Source organism: Xiphophorus hellerii, chromosome 14, assembly GCF_003331165.1.
Source record: "Xiphophorus hellerii strain 12219 chromosome 14, Xiphophorus_hellerii-4.1, whole genome shotgun sequence".
Classification (NCBI taxonomy): domain Eukaryota; kingdom Metazoa; phylum Chordata; class Actinopteri; order Cyprinodontiformes; family Poeciliidae; genus Xiphophorus; species Xiphophorus hellerii.
The window spans coordinates 22,871,358-22,891,421 of NC_045685.1; the positions used below are offsets into that span (position 1 = coordinate 22,871,358).

The window sequence follows — 20,064 nt, forward strand, 5'->3', positions numbered from 1 at the left end:
ACAAACAGCTTTATTTTTATCAGAGATAATAGTTTTGTTTTTTCTAACATTAAATGTATAAAGAAACATGACCTTCATACGTATCTGATCTGATAAGTGTCCCAGTTCCAACAAATGTTCACATACCAGGTGATTTCCTGGTTTTGCTGAGTTTACCCACAAGTTTAACAACATTCCACCGTTTCTGGGTCGAGTCCCAGTGGGAAGATAAGAAACAGAGGCGGTGAGAGGAGTATAAATGTCCTTTGTCTCTGTTGTCTCCCAGCATTTATGAAGAGACGTTGACTCCTTCACCATGTTGCTCTCCTTGTTGCCGCTGCTGCTGCTGGTCAGCGCTTCACAAGCCACTCATTTTCTGGGCACCATGATGACCTACTACCCAGAGGAAACTTTTGCAGATGGTTCAGTCTCAGTAAGACAAGGTTCTTTGGCAATTTTTTTATTTGGCTTTTAGGGTTTGATTGCACTTAAAATGTCTTTGCTTTAAATCCACAGGTGATCCTTCGCTATAAGTTGAATTTTGTCTCATGCTCACATAGTGATGCATGGCAATGTAATGGCAACTGTGGAACACAAACCCAAACGCTCGGTTTGTCTGTGGTTGAGGAAGTAAGCAATGAATGGTGTCAGAGAGAAGGAGCGATAACTCGTCTGCTGCCCAACAACGCTGGATTTGAGACTCTGTGAGTTCTTCACTTTAAAAATATCACTGAGAAGTAACCAAATCTAAAGATCTATTTTCACAACTTTATTCTGTCAATAAAAAAACACTTCCTCTCAATAGTAAAGAAATATTTGCAAATATGATCAGGCATCACATATATGCATTATGTAGCTGTTTCCCAGGTTTTGTGGATCTGAATTAACTCTTGCTATGTCTGAAAACCTGTTCAATAATGTCGACTGTAGGTTGGCTAGTGGAAACTGGATCGATAGCATACAAAATGGGATTGTATCCTGGAGAGCTGTGACTGCCGTTGAAATGAGGAACCGGTCGGACATCGGAAAACCCAACACATCCCCACAGACCACCATCCTCCCTGCTTTGAGGTACGATGTACGATATGGATGCTTCATTAAACCCAGCCAATGCACAGAGGATTTAATTTGGGGGAAAAGAGCTTCTTCTAATTTTTATTACATTTGGCAAAACTTTGCTTATGGAAAATAATTTACACCTCTCTTAATAACCAATGGAAAAACTCTAACTGGGACTGAAATATTTTAAATGTTCTGATGAGTTTTGCATGACTTGTCTGGTATTTTTCAAAGTTTGTCTTTGACAATTAGCACCATGGATCTTGGTTGGGGTCTTTGCCATCACCCTCACTTTTAGGTTCCTCCACAGATCCTCTGATTTTAACTCTGCAAAACTGTTTCTGCAGTTTTATAGTAAAGTCATCTTCAATAGATCATATGCAGATCAGTCGGCAACTTGGTGTTCGGTGTCTGGAGTCAAACTTTCCGACTGCATGACAAATACTCTGCCTACTGAGCCACAAATTAAGGTTTGTGATATTAAGATGGAGGTTTCTTCTCTTCCAGAATTCCTTCAAACTGTGCCAAAGACATAAATTTATTGGCCTTTGACCCTGATGGAGACGAAGTGAGGTGCAGATATGGAAACACACCAGCTTCAGAGTGCAACCCGTGTACACCGCCGTCTGTCCTCAGCGTCTCATCAGTAAGTAACAAGGTCACATTTATTGGTGATCCAAACAGTTGGAGAGAATTTTAATAATCTTTTAATAATTTTACACATTTATAATTAAAGGTCTTTGCATTTTAAAATGAAACTTTTCTCTTACTTTCTCAGAGTTGTGATGTTGATTCCATCTGGGAAACTGTACCTAACAATTTTTTACCTTTGATAAACTTTTACAAACCTTTAATGAAGATTCTTTGGTCTTAAAACCAAAATAAATATATGTGTTAAAAAACAGGCATCAGTTTAGATGTTTTATCTGTTGTTTGCTTTTGCTGTTTTCAATCAAATCTAGGTTTGCATTGGGTTAACAATTCCTACAAAACATAAAAATATAATTAGGTTTTCCTGCAGAACATTATTGTTCACTTTAATTAATTTTTTGCAGAGTGAGACCTCCTGTCTCAAAGACAGTAGGTCATTTAATTTAAGTTATTTAAGTTATTTAAGGGAATTAAATAACTTATGGTTGTAAAAGGTTGTGATCTTTAAACCATGGCAGTAATTTCACAGTGAAGCAACATCACCACTAGAGAAATGTGAACAGATGATTACATCATGAGACATACACTGTAAAAACATGTCTGCATATTTAGCAGTGATAAACAGGAAAAATGACAGGAAATATCTGTAAACTATGAAAAAAATAACACTGTTGGCTTGATGTGAGGTTGCCTAAATTAAATAATCATTTTATTTATGGGAATTTTCATTTCAAACATTTGTGTTTATTTGGTTTGTTACATTAATTTGTTAGGTTTTCATGTTTTACCTGTAATTTTACAGTGAAATTCCTGTAATCACAGCTGCTGGCATTTGACCATAAAATCTATATATAAAAAATAAATAAATGAAAAAACTTAAACTCCTGCTTTATAATAAATAATTAATATGAGTTCAAGAGTTTTCAAAATGACCAAGTGAACTTGGTCATTTTGAAAACGTTTGATAAATAAATAAAAATGTGATTATTATGTTTGTATATAATGTCTAAATATGTAATTATAGTTTTAGAAATGTACAAAAGCACTGGAATAAGTGCGCAGCTAATTATTTGACATATTTAAACCTTGATGTGATAATCCAGTAGAGCTAATAATTATAAAATATTAAGTTTTTGCTCATGTTTTTGTCTCTTTTCTGTCTCGTTGTAGAACTGTTCTCTGTCATTCAGTCCAACCTACAGCAATAATGAGCTTCCATACGCCGTCCAGTTGGTGATCGAGGATTTTCCCACACAAAACATAAACTTGATTCAAACTAACGGCTCACAGGAGGTAAAAACTACCAATGATGTCATCAGCAAGATACCTCTGCAGTTTGCTCTGAAAGGTACAAGCCCACACTGACGGCGTCTTGTTTTATAGTGATGAAATGCTGCTCTGGAGTTTAAAAAGTCAATTTATGATCCTCACTGACGTAAAGTTTGGATACGATATCTTCTGAGATAGATATTTAGTACAGGGAATTAAATATTCATACACTCAATGATGCAGGAAATAAAGTTGAGCTGCAAAAAGTTGAACATAAAAGTTGCAGATTGATTTTCTGAAGTGACATTTTAATTCCCTGATAGTGAGAAAGATTGTAATTTTTGTCAGACATATTTAACGTCTCGGCTCAGTTTTTTTCCTTCTTTGTGTCTTCAGTGGGTCCACCAGTACCGTCCTGTGAAGATGGCGCCTATCTGCCCAGATTTCTGCCTCCAACTCCAGAAAACAGAGCTCAGCTCTTCGCCCCCGCTGGTCAGGCTCTGGTAATCAACATCAGAGCTGAGGCGACTCAGTCTGTGTAAGTGAAATCGAAACATATTTCATCTTTAAATTCTAGATCACTGAAGTACGTTTCAACAAAATAAATCTGGTTATCCTTCAAAGAGTCACTTTACGTAAATTTAGACAATTTGCTGCTGAGGCTTTGCTTTCTTCAAAGTAACATTGTCGTCTTTAACAGCTGCAGGTTACTGACAAGATATGCAAACTACTCGACCCGAAAATGAAACCCTTCTTTTCTTTTGCCAAGTTTTATTCTGGGGAAACTTAAAAAAACAGCAAAGTCTAATTATGAACCGAATACGTCCCAGCAGCAACCTGAAGTTGCTTTAAAGTACTTGAGCTGAATTGGCTTTTCCTCCAAACCTTCAGTTTGTAGCTCATGAAAGTTGCAAAACTTGCCAAACTGGATTCCAGCTTGACAAGTTTTACCCAGAGTCAGGAATTTGGTTTTTATCTGTTGGGTCACAGACGCATGAACGTTTACAAAAACACAAGAAAAACATGTCCCTCCTGGGCACAGTATGAGAAAACCACCGTGAAGGAGACTCACCTGACTCTCCAGATCATTTAGATAATAATCTGATAAAAACTTATCCAAACCAATCTGTCTGTGTCTGTTTGTTAAAAGCATCACCGGCCTCCTGTACAGCGGACCTTACAACGCGGTGAAGAATTCATCAGGATCGGGAAACTTCTCTCTGACCTGGACGCCATCGGCCAGTGAAGATGGACAGAGCCACCCCATCTGTTTTGTTGTCCAGACAAGGTCAGTGTCTCTTCTGCTGAATCTTAAATTACTTTTACTTTATGACTGTGATGTAATTCCCCTTTCATACCAACCAGTGCTGTAAATGTGTCCAGTGCTGCTGTTGGAGTATCTGTTCAGTTGATCAGGTTGAAAATCAGCTCATTTATAAATGCCTGTCCACATTTACCAGAGCAAACATCTTTACATCGAAAGGTCTTCCACTTTTACTGCAAAAACACAAAATTCTACCAAGTATTTTTGGCCAATCATCCCTTTCTAGTTCAAATATCTTAGTATGCTTGAAATAAGACTAAACTAATTTACAAGTAACTTTTCAGCCAGAAACAGGAGCTTTATTTAAGTTAGGAATTTCTTAGTATTGATGAAAAAGATCTAGTTCCCCTGGCAGATTATTTCTTGGCCAGGGTCTTTCTGAATGGAGTTGGCATGTTCTCTCTGTGCATGGTGGATTCTCTCTGGGTACTCCGGCTTCCTCCCACAGGTTAATTGGTCTCTCTAAACTCTCCTCAGGTGTGTGTGGTTGTTTGTCCTGTCTGTCTTACTCTGTCTCCAGGGTGACTCTGTCTCCAGGGTGACTCTGTCTCCAGGGTGACTCTGTCTCCAGGGTAACTCTGTCTCCAGGGTGACTCTGTCTCCAGGGTGACTCTGTCTCCAGGGTGACTCTGTCTCCAGGGTGACTCTGTCTCCAGGGTAACTCTGTCTCCAGGGTAACTCTGTCTCCAGGGTGACTCTGTCTCCAGGGTAACTCTGTCTCCAGGGTGACTCTGTCTCCAGGGTGACTCTGTCTCCAGGGTGACTCTGTCTCCAGGGTAACTCTGTCTCCAGGGTGACTCTGTCTCCAGGGTAACTCTGTCTCCAGGGTAACTCTGTCTCCAGGGTAACTCTGTCTCCAGGGTGACTCTGTCTCCAGGGTGACTCCGCCTCTCGTCTGAAATGTCTTGCTGGAGACCGACAGCCTCCTGACCTCACTAGGCTGTAAAGAAAATGGATGGATGATAAAAACTTGATGACGTTTTCAACTGCAAACGCAATAGAACTATTTAGTTTTCTCACACCCTATGATAGATTAACTTATTCTGTTTCCTTAATAACTGTTACATTTTATATTTTTATAAAAATACAATAATAAAGCTTTTGTTTTAAATTACTTCCACAGTTACTCGAACACTTCGTTACACTCTGACCTTCGGTGTGTTATCGTGACGGTTGGAAACAGTGAGTAGATTTCTCCGTTGTCGTTCATGTTTTAAAGTCAGTTGGTGGTTTTCTTCATTCCCGAGGTTAAAACAAAACTTGTTTTCTATTTGCAGGCCCAACAACGACAACAACGACACCAATCCCAACTGTAGCTTCCACAAACCAAACAACTCTGCAAACCACCGTAGCTCCAACTACAACTACAACAACTCCTACTACTACACCAAACCTCACTGTATCAGCTGCAAACCAGACCATTCTCCAAAGTACAGCAGTTACAATTGCAACTACTACTACTACACCAATCCCCACTGTAGTATCCACAAACCAAACGACTGAGCAAACCACCGAAGCTCCAACTACTACTACAACTACTACTACTACACCAATCCCCATTGTAGTATCCACAAACCAAACGACCGAGCAAACCACCGTAGCTATAACTACAGCTACTACCACCCCCACCACCCTGGCTTCAACCGGAGCAAACGTAACAACCTCGGCTCCAGGACCTCGTGAGTTTGCAGTTTCTGTCACAAAGTTAAGCATATTTTACTGGCCCAGATCATAAAGTTGATTCTTTCTGTTTCTAGAATATATTATCGCTCTGAACATGATGATCTCTACCACGCTGTCGCTGGGAAATAATACTGATTACATCATAACTCTGGTTAGTAGCCCTGTTTAAAGATAAGGAAGCAGTTTCGGCCGAACAGGTTGGACTGAGTTTCCTGTAACGTCTTAATCGTCTTCCTCCTGTAAACCTGTGTGGCATCTTCGCGTCTTGACATGAACAGCTCATGCCAACTGGGAAATAACTGGAATTTTTCAGAAGAAGTTTCGATTTTAGCTCATTGAGTCGTGGTAACAACCTGTCTTTTCTTCTGCAGATTAAAAACAAGCTGATTGAGAAAGGGCTGCCTTCAAACATAAGTCTTCGCCTCCTGAGCAGTGGTCTGGTGGCCGTCACAACAGCGAACCCCTAGAGGAACATCACCAAGAACTAACTGATCGCTACAGGAAAATACGTTCAGAAGACATGAATATCTTTTTTTTAGGGGTGATTTAAAAAAATATATTTTTGTGTTTTTAACACCATCAATCAACCTGTATAATTTCTGGGTATAAGAAAATATAACAATATGATTCCGCATATAATCTGAATTTTTTTGTAATTTCTGTGGATTTTATGTTACAAAAATCTGTATTTGTATGGAATAAAATGATAGTTAACATTTGTTTCTGAAACACCATTGAAATGTAGCAGGTAAATATAGCCATATGTTTCCACATGTACATGAATATCTGAGGATATTTTGATAATTTTGGGGGTGAAACAGGATTTAATCTGTGGACCTGAGAAAAGTTTGATCTTATTCTGCATGCAAACATTACATTCTGAAAAATTTTGCCATTTTATTCATAAAATACAGAGTTTCATTTAATTTATTAGTTTTGACTGGTGTGGTAAAATGGCAGCTAACAGCTTGTTAAAGAAAAATTTCATCTAGAGACATTTGAAGAAAGGAATATGATTTTATCTGTAGATATGTTCATCTGAGAGTATTTTGGTAATTTCTTAATGAATTGTGGACTATCAAAAAATCTATTAATTTTGGTCGTTATGGTATAAAATTGCAGATAATAATGTTTTATTTAAAAAATATATGACTAAGTTCATGGACATGGAGAACAGGATTTCACATTTATTCATATGATGAATATTTTGGTACTTTTCTGATGAATTGTGGATTTTTCATTAATTTATTAATCTGGGCTATTGTGTAATAAAATTAAATCTAACATTTTAATTGAAAAAGTATTAAATTGATGAACTTTATAAATTACTTATGCAATTCAACATCTAGACCTGGCCACCTGGAAATACTTTTATATTTGAATGACTTAGTATATTTATATATTTATTGAAAAATATAAGAACATAGAACAGTTAAAATCATTCCTCTTGTTGCCAAAAACATTTTAGAATATTTTTTAAAAATTTTTTAATGCAATGTGGATTTTATATTAGTATTATAATTTGGGCATGCATAGCCATTATTGTTTAAAGTAGCGGATTTTTAATTTAAAAAATAATGAAAATATGTTTATATTAATTCAGATATAAATAGCTTTAGGGAATATATGGAATATATTTTTATAGGAGAAACAGTTCTATATAAAGGCACTTTTTATTCATTGTCTGAAAATATTTTAGAAAATTTATGATTAAGTGTGAATTTTAAATGCATTTTTCAAAATGTGTTATAATACAACTAAAAGGCTAAAAGTATTTAAATGGCAACATCTTTAAGGAGTAATTTAAGGAGTCGGCCTACCTGCTGGGTGGGGCTTGCGACCCGTTGATAACTGCCTGTTATCATAGTTTATATTTGTTGCAGAACATTTTTCCATTTTTCCTTCTCAGACACAAGAACTTCTGCTTTTCCTCCTGGCCTCCTTGTTGCTGCTTGATCGCTACTTTGTCTTCATCCACCACTGCATCAATCCCTGTTTTTACCTCTTTTATCAACATTAGCTGACTCTGAGCTGCTGTGATAATTTTAGTTATTTATCAAGAGAGATAAATGATCATTTATATGCTTATTCTTCACCAAATGAACAAGGTGTGAATTGCAATCTGTGAAAAAGAAAAAATGCATTCAGATTTGAAGAGAAGGAAAATATTCGGTTAACACAACTGTGGCATCTACAGCCTCTTTCTTCGCCTTCGCTGCATGTAAATATGATGAGAAAAATCAGACATAAAAGACAGAAAAAGACAAAGAGAAACTTCAGAGTACAGGAATATGTCTCTTCTTTTTACCCAAAGATAACGCTTGTATGTGTGACAGAACTACTTGACTGACTTTAATGTAAAAAATATTTTATCTTTGATTTATAAAAGGTGACCTGTGACATGTAAACTGCACAGTCGGTTTTTCAGTTCCAGTTAATACCATCATACCAGATGATTTTATGGTTTTACTGAGTTAATTAACAAGTTTAACAACATTTTACCACGCTGTCTATATCAGAATGATTCTGATGCCATCATTGCTCTGGTCAGAAATCCTCTTGTTTTCTACCTTTTTTTGACCAGGTTGGGACGATGTTCCTGTAAAGCCTTTAGTGTCTTCCTCCTCTGTGTCGTGTCTTTGCATGATAATCTTTAAACATGACAAGTGGGAAATAGGTGAAAAGCTCAAACAGCCAATCATCTTAACAACCTGCCTTTTCTTCTGCAGATTAAAAACACACCGGTTAACGAAGGGCTGCCTTCAACCATAAGTCTTCGCCTCCTGAGCAGAGGTCAAGAGGTCATCACAACACCGAGCCCCTAGAGGAACATCATGAAGAACTAACTGATCTCTACATGAAAATATATCTTCAGAAATCATAAATACTCTTTTTGACTGGTGGTTTTTATCTCATACTGTTTTTCTTTATTTCACATTTTGAAATAAATTATTATTAAAGCTGTTAATAGTAATGTTATCTTTAATTTCTTTCTGGTTTGATTTAAATATTTTACCCGATAAAGAGGCAGTTGCCTTCTGGATGTAGAATAACGTCAGGTGAGGATATCTTTTCAAAACATTGAGCAACAGCTACAGCTTCCTTCCCAACGTCAGACATCTGAAGCAGAATTGTCACTATCATAAACATACAAACAGCATCTATGCACAAACTTGTGAACTGATATAAACAAATGCAAGGCCTGACTCCACATGTAATACTCTAGCTATTCCTGGACAGCAGATACAAACATCAGTGCGATTGAACGCTGCTAAACTAGCTCAAGGTAACACATCTAAACAAATATTCAAGAAAAGGTGCTATGGAAGTGCTTGAGTGGGTCAAACTCAGTGTCCATAAAACGCTCCCATCACCTCCATGCAGCAGCAACTTAGCAGCTAGATATCACCCTGCTCTGGCGCAATGAGGCGTTCAAGTGCCCTAGTTTCATTCACCCGTCCAGCGCTGCGCCACACTGAGCTCATCTTATGGATGGAACCGAGTGAGGCGAAGACTGTAGGAAGAGTTTAGCTTTTATTTTTTTCTGCAATCTGTTTCCTCCCTAAAGGAGTCTAATCAGTTTCAGGCTGTTTATGTATGACTGGCGACAGTCACACAAAAAGATGGTTACATAAGCTGCAGCATGTCCGTGTAAGCAGATAAAACATGACAAAAGAGAGAAAGAAAGACACAGAGTCCATAACAGGCTTTCCAACAACGGTACCATAGAAATCATAGAAATTACAACAGCGGCCCCTACTGGATAACAATGGTAATGTAATTAATTAATGGAGCGTAAATTCAGCCTGTTGACTCTGTTACAGAGGAAAACTTGTCTTTTGAGAGTTGGGTCTGGACACTGGTAGTGGGTGCAGATACTGCTTATATTCAATTTAAATTTAATTCAGTTCAAAAATATTTTATTAATCCCAAAGGGAAATTAAATGTTGTTGCAGCTCATTAATTTAAATTCTTCAGAGTTGTTTTAGATTGTGATGTTTGTTGGAACGATCTCTTGTAGCAGTCTGTTTTACAGCAAATCTGAAGAATCCTCTGACTGAAGAGACAGTTTCATGAAGAGGATGGTTAGGATTGTCCATAATCTTCTCGATTTTATGAAGAATCCTTCTTTGCATGATCATCTCCAGAGGTTCCTCAGTCGTCCCCAGAACAGAACCGGAACAGAACCAGAACAGAACCAGCCTTCTTTATCAGGCGGTTCAGCCTTTTTAGGTCTGTGGTTCTGATGCTGCTACCCCAACAGATGACGATGTTCTCAACCACCAACTTATAGAAGATCTACAGCATCTTGGTGCAAACTTTGAAGGATCTTAGCTTCCTCAATTAATCCAGTGAAAAGTGCTGTACAAATAAAAATGTACCGTATTTTCCGCACTATAAGGTGCACCTTCAATGAATGGCCTATTTTAAAACTTTTTTCATACATAAGGCGCACCGCATTATAAGGCGCATACAATAGATGCTACAGTAGAGGCTGGGGTTACGTTATATAGAATAGAATAGAATAGAATTACTTTATTCATCGCAGCAGGGAAATTACTTCGCAGTTACAGCATAGAGACAAGACACAACAACCACCACGGAGTAGCAATTGTAGACAAAATAAAAAATAAAAATAAAATATAACATACTGTCAATATAAAAAGCAACTATGCATCCATTAGATGGAACTGCGATAAAGGGAATGTCAACAAAATAGTCAGATAGGTCAGTCAAACTTTATTAATAGATTACAAACCAGCGTTCTGAAAACTCCGTTCATTCCCAAAATGAATAAGCAGCTGTTTTATTATTTTCCCCCAGGTAAAGTCAGTGACGTGGTATTTTTGTGACACAGTTTATCTTTTAACAACAGCAAGGTATAACATATAGTGGAGGGGAACTTTTCCTCGATTCAATAAACACGTAAAAAACAGTCTGATACTGTTACGGTAAATCAAACATTAGTGCTATCACAATATATATCCACTTCTGCTATAACCATTGATTCGTTCATGTTAAATTCTCTGGCTGCTGCTCTATTCCCGTGTTCTGCTGCGTCACTGATCGCCTTGAGCTTAAACTCTGCGTCGTAAGCGTCTCTTAATAGGAGCCATTTTGAGGTCTTTACACAAAACCCAGCGTGCACCGCGAGCTTCTTCTTCTACGGGGGAAAATGAAGTCGGAGGCTGCTTACCGTAGTTGCGAGACCAGTTGTGGCTCAATATTGGTCCATATATAAGATTATAAGGCGCACTCTCGGCTTTTGAGAAAATTGAAGGTTTTTAGATGCGCCTTATAGTGCGGAAAATACTGTACTTCCTTTTTACCATCCTGATTTTGTCACACAGCGATTAGGTGTTAATGGGTTTAACCACACGTTTAACAACATTCCACCATCTGTCTGTCAAGACACATTAAAATAATTTGAAACAGAGGCGGAGAGGAATATAAGTGTTTCCTCGTCTCTGTTGTCTCCCAGCATTTATGAAGAGACGTTGACTCCTTCACCATGTTGCTCTCCTTGTTGCCGCTGCTGCTGCTGGTCAGAGCTTCACAAGCTTCTCATTTTCTGGGCACCATGATGACCTACTACCCAGAGGAAACTTTTGCAGATGGTTCAGTCTCAGTAAGACAAGGTTCTTTGGCAAATTTTTTATTTGGCTTTTAGGGTTTGATTGCACTTAAAATGTCTTTGCTTTAAATCCACAGGTGATCCTTCGCTATAAGTTGAATTTTGTCTCATGCATAGATAGTGATGCATGGCAATGTAATGGCAACTGTGGAGCACAAACCCAAACGCTCGGTTTGTCTGTGGTTCAGGAAGTAAGTGGTGAATGGTGTCAGAGAGAAGGAGCGATAACTCGTCTGCTGCCCAACAACACTGGATTTGAGACTCTGTGAGTCCTTCACTTTAAAAATATCACTGAGAAGTAACCAAATCTAAAGATCTATTTTCACAACTTTATTCAGCCAATAAAAAACACTTCCTCTCAATAATAAAGAAATATTTACAAATATGATCAGGAATCACAGATATGCATTATGTAGCTGTTTCCCAGGTTTTGTGGATCTGAATTAACTCTTGCTATGTCTGAAAACCTGTTCAATAATGTCGACTGCAGGTTGGCCAGTGGAAACTGGATCAATAGCATACAAAATGGGATTGTATCCTGGAGAGCTGTGACTGCCGTTGAAATGAGGAACCGGTCGGACATCGGAAAACCCAACACATCCCCACAGACCACCATCCTCCCTGCTTTGAGGTACGATGTACGATATGGATGCTTCATTAAACCCAGCCAATGCACAGAGGATTTAATTTGGGGGAAAAGAGCTTCTTCTAATTTTTATTACATTTGGCAAAACTTTGCTTATGGAAAATAATTTACACCTCTCCTGATAACCAATGGAAAAACTCTAACTGGGACTGAAATATTTTAAAATTTCTGATGAGTTCTGCATGACTTGTCTGGTATTTTTCAAAGTTTGTCTTTGACAATTAGCACCATGGATCTTGGATGGGGTCTTTGCCATCACCCTCATTTTTAGGTTCCTCCACAGATCCTCTGATTTTAACTCTGCAAAACTGTTTCTGCAGTTTTATAGTAAAGTCATCTTCAATAGATCATATGCAGATCAGTCGGCAACTTGGTGTTCGGTGTCTGGAGTCAAACTTTCCGACTGCATGACAAATACTCTGCCCACTGAGCCACAAATTAAGGTTTGTGATATTAAAATGGAGGTTTCTTCTCTCCCAGAATTCCTTCAAACTGTGCCAAAAACATAAATTTATTGGCCTTTGACCCTGATGGAGACGAAGTGAGGTGCAGATATGGAAACACATCAGCTTCAGAGTGCAACCCGTGTACACCGCCGTCTGTCCTCAGCGTCTCATCCGTAAGTAACAAGGTCACATTTATTGGTGATCCAAACAGTTGGAGAGAATTTTAATAATCTTTTAATAATTTTACACATTTATGGTCATCCTCTTTCTAAGATTTTTGCAGTTTAAGTAAATATTTCATCAAACTTTATCACAGTTATTAAAGTTATTCCCTCCGTGATGCATTAATAAGATCAGTTTAGATGTTTCATATGTTTGTCTGTTTTTGACATGTCGCTTTCCATTGGGCAAAAAAAAATGTTTTAAAACCTAAAAGACTATTTAAGTTGTCCAGCAACATATACTTTTTTACTCTAATGCATTTTATTTTATTTTAGGCAGAGTGAGAGCTCCTGTCTCAAAGAGATTGTCTGTATAGAATATTGAATAATTTATGGAAGTTCAAAGGTTTTAATCTTAAAGACGATGATAATAATTTTACACTGAAGCAACATTTTCACTGGAGACGTGAGAGCAAGGGCCACATCTTTACTGTTAAAAATCACTTAAAAAGTCACCCAGCCCCAGATATTTAATAAATAATAAATACAACATCCTGATTTCTGATTTTCATGATGCACCCAGCTCATTGGTTGTAGAGTTTTAAAAGTGACTGATTTGATAAATGAATAAAAACTGTGTATAAAATATCCTGGTATTAATATAATCAAAGTTTTACAAATGTAGACAACACAGGTGTGAGTGGAGAACTGTCTAATTATTAGAAATTGAAATAATTCTAACAATTGTAAAATTTGAAGGTTTTTCTCATGTGATGTGACAATCCAGTAGAGCTAATAATTATAAAATATTAAGTTTTTGCTCATGTTAGTGTCTCCTTTCTGTCTCGTTGTAGAACTGTTCTCTGTCATTCAGCCCAACCTACAACAATACTGTGCTTCCATACGCCGTCCAGTTGGTGATCGAGGATTTTCCCAAACAGGACATAATTCTGACTCAAACTGACGGCTCACAGGTGGTAAAAACTACCAATGATGCCATCAGCAAGATACCTCTGCAGTTTGTTTTGAAAGGTACAAGCCACACTGACGGCGTCTTGTTTTACGGCGATGAAATGATGCTCTGGAGTTTAAAAAGTCCATTTATGATTTTCTTTGACCAAAATCTTGGTACAATACCTTAACATCTGCAGGTAGACATCTATAAGTAAAATCAATAAAATGTTTGCACATGCAGGAAAACAAGAGTTCAACACAAAAGTCTCAAACATTAAGATTCCAAATAAAAAATTTTCTTTCCCTGATAGAAATTTTGTCAGACGTTCTTAACGTCTCGGCTCAGTTTCTTTCCTTCTTTTTGTCTTCAGTGGGTCCACCAGTACCGTCCTGTGAAGATGGCGCCTATCTGCCCAGATTTCTGCCTCCAACTCCAGAAAACAGAGCTCAGCTCTTCGCCCCCGCTGGTCAGGCTCTGGTAATCAACATCAGAGCTGAGGCGACTCAGTCTGTGTAAGTGAAATCAAAGCATATTTCCAGAAATTCACTGACGGGCAAAGTTTGAATTCTAGATGATCGATGAATAAACGTGGTTATCATAGGAGTATACTTTTAGACATTTTCTTGCTTAGACTTTGCATGTCTTATCAATAACCTACTGCTGTTAAAGTAAGACAATAAAGAAAGGAAAGTACTCAACCCAAAAACTAAGCCCTTCTTTTGCTTTGCTAAACTTTATTCTGCCAAAACATAAATGAATGAAATACTAAATACTAAAGTCTAATTATAATCTGTAGTTGCTTCTAAGAACTTGACCTGCATTGGCTTCCTTCCAAACTTCCACCCTGCAGTTAATGAAACTTAAAAACTTGCCAAACTGGATACCAGCTTTGCAGGTTTTACCCAGAGTCAGGAATTCGGTTCTGCATGTTCTGTCACATAACTGCACGACAGAAGCAGGAAGTTCACTAAAACAAAAGAAATCTATGCGACAATCCCTCTCGTGTTAAGTATGAGAAAACCACAGTCAAGGAAATTCATCTGACTCTCTAGATTATTTAGATTAAGACCTGCAGAAAAACCAAACCAATCTGTTTGTGTTCTGTTAAAAGCATCACCGGCCTCCGGTACAGCGGACCTTACAACGTGGTGAAGAATTCATCGGGATCAGGAAACTTCTCTCTGACCTGGACGCCATCGGCCAGTGAAGATGGACAGAGCCACCCCATCTGTTTTGTTGTCCAGGCAAAGTCAGTGTCTTGTGATGACCAGTTATGACCACAATGTCATTAATATTTCAATGATATTACATTAGTGATGCCTGATGGTTGAGTTTTGCAGCTGCTTTCAAATATGCCCACTGCTCCTCTTGAGACGTAATAGGTACTTATACCTTTTCCACAAATCATCATAAGTGGGAAAAATAATGACTACACTGTCATTAATATTTAAATTATATTATATTAGTGATGTCTGATGGACAGACTTGCATTGGGAATATTTCCAAACCCAGCATCCCCCACTGCAGGCCGAGGATGTAAATAAGGTACAAACTAGATTTAAGTGATTATAATTATAATTATAATAAGCCTAATTGTTATGCTAGCATCCTGAATGAACAGCAGAAAACATAGTTTCTTTTAAAGGAGCTTAAAATATTTAACTGATACAGAAAGCAGCTAACTTTTTGTCTTCTTTACTTAGTAACACCATCCACACTGAAGAGCATTGCTGATAAAGTAAAGCTGTATCATTTGGGTATAAAGTATTTAACTGGCTAGTTTAACTGGGCTGATCAGTGGGTTTCAATGTATTTTACATTTATCATCTTTCAATTCAAAGATCTTCCACTATGTAGATATTATAGGTTTTAATTTAATTCCACTAACATGACATGTTATATAATACCAACCAATACTCCTTAATACTTACTCCAAACCAGCAATGGTGCGGTTTGGTTTACCACACCATATGGTTTTGTAAACCAGTTGGTTTACCAATTGATACCAGTCTTAATGAAGAAGGTCCATACAGTTAGTTAGAACACTTTGTCATAATTAATATTAGCATTTATGACAAAAATGTTTTGATCTTTGCAGCTGTAACTGTAGGAATATTTGCGTTTTCTCATATGTTCTCATAGATAAACTTACTTTGTTTCTGGAATCACTGTTCAACTTTATATACAATCTAGTAATAAAACTTCTGTTTTAAATTACTTCCACAGTTACTCGACCACTTTGTTACACTCTGACCTTCGGTGTGTTATCGTGACGGTTGGAAACGGTGAGTAGATTTCTCTCTTATTCATCGTGTTTTAAAGTGCATCAGGGGTTTTCTTCATTCCTGCGGTTAATGTAAATCTGGCTTTCTGTTTACAGGCCCATATATCATCGCTCTGAATATGATGATCTCTACCACGCTGTCAATGGAGGACGGCTCTGATGCCATCATTGCTCTGGTCAGTAAACCTCTTGACTACAAATGATAAAGAAGCAGTTTCAGCCAAACAGGTTGGGTTGATTATCCTGTAAAGTCTTAAGTGTCTCAAGCAAACAAACAATCAATCATCTTAACAACCTGTCTTTTCTTCCGCAGATTAAAGACACACTGGTTAACAAAGGGCTGCCTTCCACCATAAGTCTTCGCCTCCTGAGCAGCGGCCAAGTGGTCGTCACAACACCGAGCCCCTAGAGGAACATCACCAACAACTAACTGATCTCTAAAGGGAAATGTATATTCAGAAGTCATAAATATATTTTTTGGGGTGATTTTTTATCCAAAACCATCAGTCAACCTTTATAATTTCTTTTATGCTGTTGTCATAGCAACCTTCCAGACCTCTCAGGTCTTCTGGTTCTGGTTCTGCTCTGCATCCCCAGAACTAGAACCAAACACCGAGAAGCAGCATTCAGCTTCTATGCACCGCAAATCTGGAACAAACTTAAAGAAAACGGCGAAACAGCTGAAACACTGAGTTCCTTTAAATCAAGACAATGTTTAAGGTTGCTTTCAAACCATAAAAAATCCAACATTGATCAACATATTTGATGTGTATTGATGATGCTAACATGCAATATCTGCTACTGGTTTTCACAATTGTTGACTGTATGGTGTTCTTATGTTTTTATGTTTTCATGATGTAAAGCACTTTGAACTGCCTTGTTGCTGAAATGTGCTATACCAATAAACTTGATTGATTGATTGATTGATTGATTGATTGATTGATTGATTGATTGATTGATTGATTGATTGATTGATTGATTGATTGATTGGTTGATTGATTGATCTGAGATACTCATCTCAAGAGAATACCTACTGAACCCAAAAACGGTTAATTACACAACCAAAACTGCTTCTTGGTATTAAACTAATAATGGGTCTTTATAAACTGAATATTCACACTATTGAATGCAGCCACACATTGATACACATTCTCTGAACTGAGTATAAACCATCCATCCACCCTTGTCCCTAAAGGGGTCGGGAGGTGCTGGTGTCTATCTCCAGTTAAAGTTCTGGGCGAGAGGCGGGGTCACCCTGGACAGGTGGCCAGTCTGTCGCAGGGCAACACAGAGACAGACAGGACAAACAACCATGCACACACACACTCACACTTTGGGAGAATTTAGAGAAACTAATTAACCTGACAGTTTAATGTTATTCATGTTTTTGGACATGCAAACTCCATGCAGAAATACCCCGGGCCAGGAATTGAACCCAGGACCTTCTTGCTGCAAGGCAATAGCTCTACCAACTGCGCCTGTCGTGGAAAAATACTATTTCCAAGCACTGTTCAGGTAAAATCACTCAATCAGGTTTATTCATGAATTGCGCACAACTCAGAGAGCTCACAGGACAATCAATAATGAAGCAAGTCTGAAACGGAAAGCTCTGCCAGGCAGAGACAACACATGAGTTTTGTACAAAGGGATAAGGGATCCAAAGCCTGGGAATCAGACTGGTTCCCATGCAGCTGTGGAAAAACAACGTCCAACCTTGTGCATGTAACCCAAACAGCTTTAACTTGGTGGGAATGTACAGAACTTAGAATAAACATATAGCAATACAACTAGCAGGTGTGACCATACTGTAATTTTTCCACTGTGCAGCCCTGAGTATAAACCTTAAACATTAAATTAACAAATGGATGGAAGGTTGAAAATAAATTTGTACTGCCTAAGCAAAATCTTATGTAGAGTTAGAACTATAATGATCAATAACTGAACAACTTTACAAAACGAAGCATGTTCAGCATAGATGGATTCAAAATCCTCTTTATTGTGGTTAGATTTGACAAAACTCTGAATTTTCTTTCAAATTTGCCAATAAGGTTACTATGGCTGAAAAGGACATTCAAACGAGACATATTTAATGTCTCTATGACTATCGTTACTGGTAACTTGTCAATGGCAACATTGAGCCTGAAAACATAGACAGTGCTACAGAACAAGTCAACTCTCAACCAGATGCTCTTTTAATTTTGTTTCCAGCTGAAGGACATTTAAGGTCCAAAATGTCACCAAGAACACATAAAAACTTTATTCCTTTTTCCCACTATTGTTTACAGGGTGGTAACTGGACATGTACCATGAATGAGCTGGGAATGCGGTAAAACTGAAGATACTGTCCGGCCTAATGTCTGGTGGGAATGGCAGCTGAGAAGAAACACTAAAAAAAAGCATTTCTTAATTTGCAAAACCCATTAAATCGTCTCAACTTCATTCTAAAGTTTACAGAAGGAGAAATATTTCCTGGTTCTGATCTTGGGAAAAACCGGTGTGTCAAGTCAGTTACTCCAACTTGCATGAGAGACAATTGGTTGGAATGTAAAACATTTCTGGCTTCGTTTGGTTTTATGTACCCCAACCCAGAAACAGGTGAATTCCCAGGTTGTGATGTTGGCAAACACAAAGCTTCTGTCCTGAGGGCGAAAAGAAATTAGTTTGAAGAAACTGAAAACTGATGGAAGAGAGAGACAAACACAATGCAAAACATATCCAGATTTAAAGATCTGAGTCCAAACAATGTGAAAACAAGCAGGTAAAGTGTAGTGCTGAAGTTGGGAGGAACATCAGGGTTAGTAACTTTCTGTACATGCTTTCAGAACGTTTTCTTTGTATAGTTTATGTGTGATATTTTTCTCCACTGTCAGTGCCAAAACTCATTAGAAAGTAAATGTCTTTAACACAAAACTCCTACGCTCGTGTTGTCAATGTAAATGCAGCCTGCAGAGATTCAATACATTTGAACTTGACAAGCTTTTTCCTGCAGTCTGATATCCTATTCCAGTTGGTTTCCTGGGAGAAGTGACGTTCACAAAGAAAGTTTGATTTACAAACAGGAGTAAAATATTTACAATATACACAATATAATTATTGTGCTCTTTGACAGCGATACGCTTCTGAATATTACTGATTGTATCTCAGCAATACAATCTTTCCTGCAGCTTCTTTCAATCATCAGTCTGTGTGTTGCAAAGCAACAGAGTAAAGGTCACACCAACAGCTACGCTTAGTAGACAGTCATGAAAATACAAGTAATTCATGCAGATGTCTGCCAGATAAATGACGCTGCAGTCAAAATATTTTTAAAGTCAGTTTTACAGAAGAGAACACAAACATAGTGAGTCCTTTATTTAGCCTACAGATGGTATTTGGCACCGACTGAAAGCTCTGTTACGGGCGGAGTGCATAGACTGCGCTGCACTTCTGTCTTCATTGTTTTCTGTGGCATCTGTCTTGTGAAGCTGTTCTACTAAAGCTGATATTTTCAAAAGGTTTGCAGTGGTGGAATCTGACAGGAAACCAAACATGTTTGTGTCATCGAGACAGATTTCACAGCATGTAACCTAACCGAGCAAAGGCACGAGGAAACCGGGGGGTTCAGGTACTTGGGGACACATTTGGCATCTTGGAGCCATAAAAAATTGTGAATTTAAACAAACATGCAAACAGAGGACATCAAAAAATACAAATGTCTTGTTATGATGGAGTATTCACTGACACTGTGTCATGAGAAATATCAGTTTTAAAAAAGTTGGGGCAGAAAGGAAGGTGTCTGAGTTGTTCATTAATGATGCTGGCCCCTAGGGACATGGGGAAATTGTTCTTTTGCACTTTGAATACTAAAACACTTTCTGATACAAATAAGGTTTTTGTACGGCTTTTACATGTATCTTAATATCTCATTTGTAAGATATCTGAAGTTTTATATTGTTTTCTTCTGGTGGATCCAAAAACTACACCATAAACGTG

The 20,064-nt window shown here is 37.8% G+C and overlaps 1 protein-coding gene across 2 annotated transcripts; it reads left to right on the plus strand.

Moving 5' to 3' along the window:
• The first annotated feature begins 242 nt into the window (after positions 1–242).
• LOC116733398 (uncharacterized protein PB18E9.04c-like) lies at positions 243–16,534 on the plus strand. Of its 2 annotated transcripts, none has more exons than XM_032584232.1 (11): positions 243–412; positions 496–683; positions 910–1,050; positions 1,546–1,684; positions 2,860–3,037; positions 3,355–3,496; positions 4,109–4,246; positions 5,406–5,464; positions 5,560–5,961; positions 6,040–6,116; positions 6,337–6,891. In XM_032584232.1, exons 1-11 carry the CDS (start codon positions 296–298, stop codon positions 6,430–6,432), a joined length of 1,677 nt encoding a protein of 558 aa, XP_032440123.1. In that variant the 5' UTR covers positions 243–295; the 3' UTR covers positions 6,433–6,891. The 2 variants fall into 2 exon arrangements, with proteins under 2 accessions (XP_032440123.1, XP_032440125.1); XM_032584234.1 differs by lacking the exons at positions 496–683; positions 910–1,050; positions 1,546–1,684; ... (5 more) ...; positions 6,040–6,116; positions 6,337–6,891 and adding exons at positions 11,505–11,594; positions 11,678–11,865; positions 12,091–12,231; ... (5 more) ...; positions 16,189–16,268; positions 16,406–16,534 and having other exon boundaries at positions 257–328.
• The last annotated feature ends 3,530 nt before the right edge of the window (positions 16,535–20,064 follow it).

What these genes read in the sequence shown, in the direction of transcription:
- LOC116733398 (XM_032584232.1), top strand. Translation starts at nt 296, where the DNA reads ATGTTGCTCTCCTTGTTGCCGCTGCTGCTGCTGGTCAGCGCTTCACAA. An exon ending in ACCATCCTCCCTGCTTTGAG is followed by an intron (nt 1,051 to 1,545) that starts GTACGATGTACG and finishes CTTCTCTTCCAG; the next exon opens with AATTCCTTCAAACTGTGCCA. An exon ending in CTGTCCTCAGCGTCTCATCA is followed by an intron (nt 1,685 to 2,859) that starts GTAAGTAACAAG and finishes GTCTCGTTGTAG; the next exon opens with AACTGTTCTCTGTCATTCAG.